This window comes from Acanthisitta chloris, unplaced genomic scaffold, assembly GCF_000695815.1.
Source record: "Acanthisitta chloris isolate BGI_N310 unplaced genomic scaffold, ASM69581v1 scaffold8540, whole genome shotgun sequence".
In the NCBI taxonomy this organism is placed as follows: Eukaryota; Metazoa; Chordata; class Aves; order Passeriformes; family Acanthisittidae; genus Acanthisitta; species Acanthisitta chloris.
This window is the reverse complement of record NW_008653322.1, coordinates 109,127-117,735: the sequence shown is the minus strand read 5'-3', so window position 1 is coordinate 117,735 and position 8,609 is coordinate 109,127. Positions and strand designations below refer to the sequence as shown.

The following is an 8,609-nucleotide window of genomic DNA, read 5'->3' as shown; positions in this document are numbered from 1 at the left end:
GAAAGAGAAATCTTTTTGTGTTTAAATCACCTGTCCAAAAGGGTGATATTCTTCACTGATGCCAGGCCATACAGCAGCTTTTCTTTTTCTTGGGCTAATGATGTTTCTTGGTATTTCTGGAACATATAATCCCATGATGTCTCATTGCCTGAGTTCTCCATCCCGTAACGATATACTGTGAGTCGGAGATTTGGAGCAATACTAAAATACAGAAACAGTACTTCAATATTCTCCCGTTTCCCACTTGAGATCAGTGACCAAGTCACATGCTGTGTTCTTCAGCAGCCACAAAAGCTGTGAGCACTCACGTTTCTCCTCGTTGCCATTGCTCAAATAGTTGAGAAGCATTGTTCAAAGATTCTGTGTCACCCATACTGCAGGCAAAGTCTAGAACAGACGCACGAAGAAGCCTTGAAAAGACAGAGAGATGGGGAAAGAGAGACATTTTCCTACTGCTTACCATTCTTTGAATCTTTCAATAATGTGAGAAGGAAAAAATAAAAGTTGTTCTACCTCTCCAAATGGCCTCCAGAATCATTCCAGCTCAGTTGATCCACAATGGGTTTTACCAGGTAGCCAAAATATTTCTGAGATAGAAAAATGAGGTTGGTTACTTATGTAGGTTCTTTAAATAGTAATATATTTGTGCTTATACTTTATTCTCCTACATTTTCTTCAGAACTCGCATCTCTTAAAGAAAAAGTAACATGAACAGGTGCACACACAACCTTTCCAGATCCCCACAGCATGCCAAAACTGAATGCTGGCAATACTGATGCCCAGATAGGACAAAGCCTACCTGCTTCTCTCCAACCTTGTCTGTGCTCCCAAATGAAGGCTGAGGTACAGCAAGAGCACACTGTCACCACTGTTTTCCATAGATGATGCCGAGCTTAGGGCTTATTTATTTTAGTGACCATTAAATCATGTTCAGTATTTTAGGTCAACTAACAAACCTGCTCACTGCCACATTGAGATACAGCCATGCTGTGTGGTGAGGACAAGTGTCAGAGATTTTGCTGTCCTATACATACTTGTTTATGGAATGCAGGACTGCCTTGACTAATAAATGTCTGTACTGAGCCTTATGGTGATGGATTATAAGAATTATTAGGCATAATTTCTTTTCTCCAAGTGCATAGTCCTGAATGCAGAACCCAGATAATTCAAACATCACTACAGAGCAGATTTTAGCCCTTTTTTTGTTAAGAGTACAGAAAAAAAGCAAATACTGATAGTTCAGCAATACTGAAAAGTCACTTGAACTTCAATATTATTACTGTTACAGATCCTGAACTGTCAGATTCAGTGGTCCTATGCAGGAATGGGGTTTTTTTTCAGTTACACCACCTGAAACAGGGGATAGAGATTTGTATCATCTTCAAGCATGTTTGCGAGGTAGGTTACAGCTGATATAACTCTGTGCCAGGGTAAATACTCTGTTTCGCTTCTTAGGTATTTTGTGAGCTCCAGAGGAACAGAATAATTCACAAGTCCAGGTCTGTGGAAGGAGAAAACAGAACTTCTGTTATTTTAATGAATTTGAAGAACTTACTTCTTCAAAGATATTTGATTTAAAATTTACTTTAGAAGGCCTGGAATAGTAAAGTTTGTGAGGGGGAAAGTAGTCTGGAATGTACCTTGGAAGGTTTTTTTCAAAGATACCACTGAGAATCACTGTTGATCAATGCCTACTTGTAGGAGTCCTCACTGTTGTGAGGAGACTGGTCACATTGTGCAGCAGCCCCATGTGCCCAGAAGTGGGTAGCCCCTAACTGACTACCTTAACATCACAGAAAAAGGAATTGCTAGCTGGAGACATCCTGAAAGGCAGAGAAAACTTAGACAGAGGCTGTTACAGAATGTCACCTAAAATGTATCTGTGTCAGCATGGCTGGGTATAAGAGCTAGAAGTTTCCAATCTAGTTTCTAAACAAGATAGCTGAGGTGGTAGCTACTTAATGCCTTGGTATGCATGCCTCTGGCTTTCTGGACACCTAACATTTTCCAGAGTATTTCTGTTATTGTAACATGGAGGAAACACCTTTTTCTAAGAACTGCCATTAAAGCCTCCTTTTTTTCTTGACACTGAACTGAAAAGGAGCATTTCTCTTGACTGCATTGGTAGTGCAAGTTGCCAATACATACCTGAATTCACCACTTTGGGAGGACAAGATAAGCCAAAAAATAAATAAGACTTGTAACAAATTCAGAAAATTTCTTTCAGCCACCTGAGTTGAGTTGATTCTAATTATTAGGCTATATAGAAAGTGAAAAACATGTGTTGAAATCACTGCAGGGAATTCATTTACCTTGCTAAAGAAAAGGCATCATCCAAAATCCCTGCACGATCAGCAGTTGTAAAACTCTGTGTGAAAAGAAGAAAAGAGGGATTATTTGCAGAAAAACCCAAGCCTCTACAGACCTCTTATAAGAGACCCACTGGACAGGTTAATGTTATGACACTCACTTTGTGGTTTTCCCTCAGAAGAGTGCTTAACCTCTCCCACTTCTGACCATCATAATTCACCCGATAGAATCCAATGTGGTCTGGATTAATGTTCACAAAAGTATTAGGAGAATCTTCTATTTTAATTCCTACAAAACAAACAAACAATGATTGGTTTGTGCATCTTGTATGACATAGAACTCACTGGAGATTCCTGGACTCTGAAAGAATTATTTGGTTTTAATGAATATCAAAATAAGGTCCAAACCTTAATATTATTGATTTATTTTTAAATGCCTGTGAATAAAGATGAATTATTATAGACTTTAAGGAATGCCAGTACTTGTCTTAGAACAGCTAATTGTGGTAATTACTTGGGTCAGCTAGTTTGTTAATTTTAAAATAAAGAGCATTGTGTCTAGGGTGAGGATGGTGAGACTTAGTGTCATTGTAAAAAGTCAAAAATGGCAAAGAAACTTCTTGCAAATATATTTTTAAAAAGTTATTCAACCTCATGTTTACTATTAAAGTTCTCATATTTTGTCCTTGACAGGTTTAATTTTTCAGTCTGTTTCAACTAACTTTTTAAGGTTTTTCTTCTCTGATTCATTTTTTTGAATTGCAATTCCCTATAGATAGAGGAATTACAAAATAGGTTGAGACTTTCCTCAAGCACTCATGTTTAAGGATTTTCCCATTTAAAATGACCACTTGAAAAATGTTCCTTTCTCAGAAGCTTTGTCTGCTCCCGTTGGTGATGCTCATTATGAAAGTTTTTCTGCTGCCCATTGAAAGCAGTGGTCTTCAATCTGTGCTTTGAGTGTGGCTGTAGTTCAAAGTACATTTCTGTTTAGATGATCCATACAAAGTATTTCTAAAGGCATTTTTTCCCCTTCAGTTCCTGTTTGCCCTACTAGCCAAGAATTTTATGGATGCAGAAGCAAGTGCCTAATCATACCTTTGCAGGGTTTGTCAAGTTAATAGCCCCTTACAGCCCATTGTAATGTCATGTGGAAATTAGACAAAGAATATTTCTTTCCGTTGACCTCTGATTTGTATCAAGACTTTGTTTGCTTTTGCATGGATATTAAAAGCAACCGGGTGAAAAAACCCCACAGAACTAAAGACAAATTACATTTTAAATAGATAACATCCAAACAGGTACAAGAAAAGAAGAGCTGATTGTGATATTTCTAAAATTCCAACATGTGATGTTATTTAAAAACTGAAAAAATTACTCATTTTCCCCCCCATTTTTTACTATTTTTGTCCACTAGAGTTACAGAATAAGAAATCAAATTTGACTGCATAATAGAACAATGATCAAAAATACCCTTGTAGGTATTTTCTCAGTCCTCAAATCATCATTAATTTGCAGCTCTTTTTCTTTAACTGAACACAGATTGCCAGTTTACCATGCCACAGATGCATTCATCAGCCTCCCACTTCACCTCTTTTCTTAAACTTGAGAAAGGGCATATCTAAGTCCCATTGATTTTAGCACATCACAATTAAGAGTATGCTTAGATGCTTCCATGAATAGGACTGTATTTAAGCACATGCTTAAGCACTAAATTGAACTGAGCCTAACTTGACAATGTTTTATAGGGTAAATAATAGGCTTATCACAGAAATTATTATTAACTTCAGTCTGACCAAGCCGTGTGCTGGTTCCTGGATTTGAAAACTGAAAAATATGAAAGTTAATTCCGTGTTTTATTTCTTGTAAAGGACACTGAAAAGTTTCATCCATTCATTATCCTTAAAAGGGAAGAGGAAGTTTACCTGTAGAATCTGATGCATTGTAGAAAGTATAATTTGCTGAATTCTCAATTCTCCATTTGACTGGTATATTCCATTTGTAACTGAAATTATTAAACAGGAAAGAAAATCAAATGGCATTTGAAACCAAATGGTAAAAAACCTGCTCTAATATGTTGTTTGTTTGTTTTAATGCTTTTATCTTGTTTTATGAAGTCAACTTGTGCTTATGCACATATACATTTACTAAATACCCCTTGTAACAAAACACAGTTTTAGCAATAGCTGTTGTTTATGTTGTAAAGATTTTTCTGTGCTATGATACCCTCTGTTCAGGCAGCAAAATGTCAGATATTGGCATGGTATGACTGGGGCAGTTATAATTCCTGAAAATCAAAATAAAAAGCACGAAGTGTCCGAGCATGTCACTAGAGATGGGGAATAGCAGTAACTGGTCTTAATACTTTGTATTTATCAACTGATGCAGGGAAGTAGAGCAAGATTTTGTCCAGTGTCCAATGTTGACATGTTAATACAGTAATGTGTTAATTATATGCCTGAAATTAAGTCTGATTAGGTTGTTGTTTTTCTTGTTTTGTTGGGGTTTTTTAAACTGATGGAACTGCTGGGACAATGCCCCTCTGAATCCAATCCTCACCTCTTGGTGACTCCATATACTGGAGAGGGTATTACTCATAATCAGCGAGAGATCGTGTCAATGAATTTCCATTGTGCTGTACTGTGTAGCTTATTATGACAGCTCTGGAACATGCTGCCCTAGTAAGCAGTATCTTTGTGTCATGCCAGGCTATCAGGACACAAAGCAGTTAATTTAGTAAATGAAGAGTATATGTGAATGATTGGTGTCAGTGTTAATGTTGATGTGTGTAGGGCTTTGTGCAGACACTAGTTAATATTGCGACGCTCACTTGAAATAAATGGTTAGGTATTATGAAACTTTTCACAGATGGAAAAAGTGAAAGAGTTTAGGCAAATACTATGACATAGTTAGTAGGACCTTTTGCCTTTCACTTGAAATAAATGGTTAGGTATTATGTGGAAGAGTTTAGGCGACCACTATGATATAGTTAGTAGGACCTTTTGCCTTCTCCAGCCTATTTTCCTTCTCCAAGGTGCCCCTAATTCCTCCAGTATAAACCACTGGGAGCCAAACGCGACCTTACCTCTTGCTCTTCAATTCCTTGAATCTTTATTTTTATTTTATTTTATTGGGTATGTGCATGCCCAGGATGAAGCTGAGAAATTTGGGCAGGAACAGAGCCTCAGCACAGCCTGACCAAGACTATGACCAGGCAGTCAGGGAAATAGGACAGCAGAGCATGCTGTGTGCATACCTGCACAGCCACCTGCATAGGGCTGCTAAAATTATTAAGCCCTTTTGAGCAGTCACATGCTGTGCCATGTTAGTATTATACTTAATCCCAGGGAGACTTTTCTTCCATCTTAAACCCTTTGGTGCCAAGTGCTATGGGAAAATTTAAGTCATCTTTAAAACCCTGGGTTAAGTGAATGGTCATTAACTTTCAGAAAATACAAAAATGAAGGTTATAGTATCTCCTGCTGCCTCCAGAAAGAAATAAATTTTGTTTTGCATCTTCTAAACAAAATATCTTAACAGATTTATACACTTCTAGGTTTTATTAGTTCTCTTATGGAGTTTACTGCGATGGAATTTAGAGAGGTTATTGTTTGGCCAGAAGTCCAGTATTGTATTTCCCCAAGAGAAAGACAACATATGATATTTTTTTTTAGAAACCCACTTTTAAAAAAGCATTTAATGAGGAGGATTTTATTTAGTTTTCTTTATATGTTCCTGAGATAACATACATAAGTACTTTTCAGATACAATAGCTGTGTCCTGTTAACTGTGCATATTGAGCATGTGTTCCTAGCATGTTGTGCTGTACCTACATATTTGCCCAGCAGCACTACTTTAAGAGCACAAGTTTCTGAGCTTCCATTTCTTTTGAGTGTCAGCATGCAGGACAACAGCTCAGGAGACTATTCCTGCAGGGTTCAGAGAATAAAACATACATGAGACCTGGAGTTTTCACTGCTTGAATCAAAACCTTGCACATGAAATAGGCCAGTCCCATCTGGAGTAGGATCTCTGTAAGAGTTTCCCATCCCCATCTGTGAAGGTGGAAGGAGGAGGTATTGATTTTCAGTGAACTGACTTACAGGCACGGGAGTAAGTCTGTTCCAGAAGAGATAATGTCAGCATTATAATATATATTATGGCATTTTATTTTTAAGCCATTTATTAAAACTACATATTCAGAAGCAAATTGCCCTCTCACTTTGGGAATAGCAGGGGCAGTACTAGGACTTCTACTTGAGAAAAGACAAATTACAGTGTACTGTAAACAATAAAGTCAAGCAAAAGTAGAATTCCTGAGTCCACCACCTCAGCGCGTAGTGCAGTAAGTCAGAATTTTTAACACAAAGAAGTATTTTTGCCTGGATAGTCTGTAATGCCACTCTTCAGATGGCACAGTGCACTACTTTGCGTCTATGAAATTTTCTGCTTAGGTTGGGAGAAATGCAATGTTGCAAATACACAGACAGTTATCCCAACTCTTTTGATACCTAGCCAAAACTGCCAATAGCATGGGTCTTCTCATTGCTCAAATTTTTTCCATTTTGATTAGAAGGAAATGGAATGGTCACAACTGTTTCTTCTGTTTTTCTTTGTTCTTGCCCTTTGTATTAAAAAGAGCTAGAAGAAGGTAATGGAAAAATGCATTTGGGTAGATTTAGTTCTGGTTCATACTGGCAAGTTTTACTGATTTAATTGATTGGTCTAGTTCAAGGAACAAAACCTTCTTAGTATGGATTAATGTGAATGTCTTTCACTGAAATGTTAGCAAAGTTGTACTGCCTCAAAACTGGGGCTGGCTAAGAAATTATACAATGCAAAGTTATTCATCTGATTAATGTCATGGTGCAGCTGAATCAATTTTCTGTGCAGGTCCACCAACCCACAGGTGGAGTTCATCTCCCTTCATGTTAGCAATTTGTTATTTAACAAGTATGCTCCAATACAGTATTGCACCTGTCTTGAATAGGGTAGATGGCTGCAGATGGCTGTCTGACCACATAAGAGCTCCAGATGGCTAACTTTGACTAGGTAACTGTCTTTTAAACGGGTAAAATTAAGCAATACTATACCAAATAAAACAAGAAAAAACAGCTCTTGATGAGGATAAATGGCATTTATGCATGACCAACTACTTCACAGTAATTCACAATTTTAAGACATACATAGAAGACCCTGTATTGTATGTGAAGGCCCTGTGATGTATTATAGGAAAAGGAATAAACTACTGTGGTATAAACTACTTGGATCATGATATCTAATTTCCAGGCAGAGACAATCTTGTGTCAGTTTTCTTAGTCTAAAAAACTGTAATTTGGAGTGATTCAACAGATGACTTGCAATCATCTGAGCTATCTGTGTGTGGAAATAAGATTTTCTGAGGGTTCCTGTCCAATTTTACTCTACTGTGTTTGAGAAAGAAATCCTGAGACAAAGGGCCGATGGCCTAAATTTGAAATATTTTTATCTAACTTACTCCTGGCTTGCTTCTAAAAACAAACATGGAGAGTAAGTTTAACAAGAATGGATAAAACACTACCTACGTGTATGTCAGATGAAGAGGGTATAGGTTCAGTATTTCTGCCTGTTTTGAATAGACATTTACAGCAGGAACTTACCCAAGATTAGATGGAGGATAAGCAGGATTTGCACTGGGATCCAAGAGAAAACGTTTCTGTGTGAGTACTGAATTACTTCCCATCTCCAAAACAGGGTAGCCCATCTGCCTAGTCCATGTGTCCATGACTTCCTTCACAGGCTTATTACTTGCCTATGAATGATGGAAGAAGGTTGTAGTGAAAATGCAAATTCAGTCCAAAGAGGAAAAAAAATAAAATCTCTGGCATTGCAAAAAAGAAGAGCAGAAAGAGGTACAGGAAAGAGCGGATTCACTACAAAAAATACTCCATTAAATCCTTTTGTGGTGCCTGTCATTGAAAGAAGAAATTAGTTGGAAACTTGAACATAGATGGAAGATATGAAAAGCATGTGGGAAGGAGAGTGGCCAGTAAAATGGACAAGAAATACTAGGGAACCTTTGAGGCCCCTTGCATGGTCTAAGGGAAAAGTTAAACTGGACAGAAAGGACACAGAGAGACTTTTCAAAGCCAGAAGTCTCCTTGCAATGTGTCCTGTTTTGAGTGTGAAGGAAGTGCCAGTATTAACCACCAGGAGCTGCACTAATGTAAAATTTGATCCATTTCATTCATTCTGCAGACCGTGAACCTCTGTCCTAGGAACAGGAGCTGGAGAAAGCTGCCACTGCCTCCCCAGGATGCC

General features: G+C 37.7%; 1 protein-coding gene across 1 annotated transcript in view; it reads right to left on the bottom strand.

Annotated features, from left to right (window-relative positions):
- ENPEP (glutamyl aminopeptidase (aminopeptidase A)) overlaps positions 1-8,609 on the bottom strand; it is a 34,943-nt gene that overhangs the window by 3,077 nt on the left and 23,257 nt on the right. The window contains exons 10-17 of the mRNA XM_009080520.1: positions 7,949-8,100; positions 4,235-4,314; positions 2,471-2,598; positions 2,313-2,368; positions 1,351-1,501; positions 514-587; positions 309-410; positions 31-201 (exon numbers count right to left, since the gene is read on the bottom strand). Of these exons, the coding sequence (XP_009078768.1) occupies positions 31-201; positions 309-410; positions 514-587; positions 1,351-1,501; positions 2,313-2,368; positions 2,471-2,598; positions 4,235-4,314; positions 7,949-8,100 (914 nt within the window). The remainder of the gene's footprint in view (positions 1-30; positions 202-308; positions 411-513; positions 588-1,350; positions 1,502-2,312; positions 2,369-2,470; positions 2,599-4,234; positions 4,315-7,948; positions 8,101-8,609) is intronic.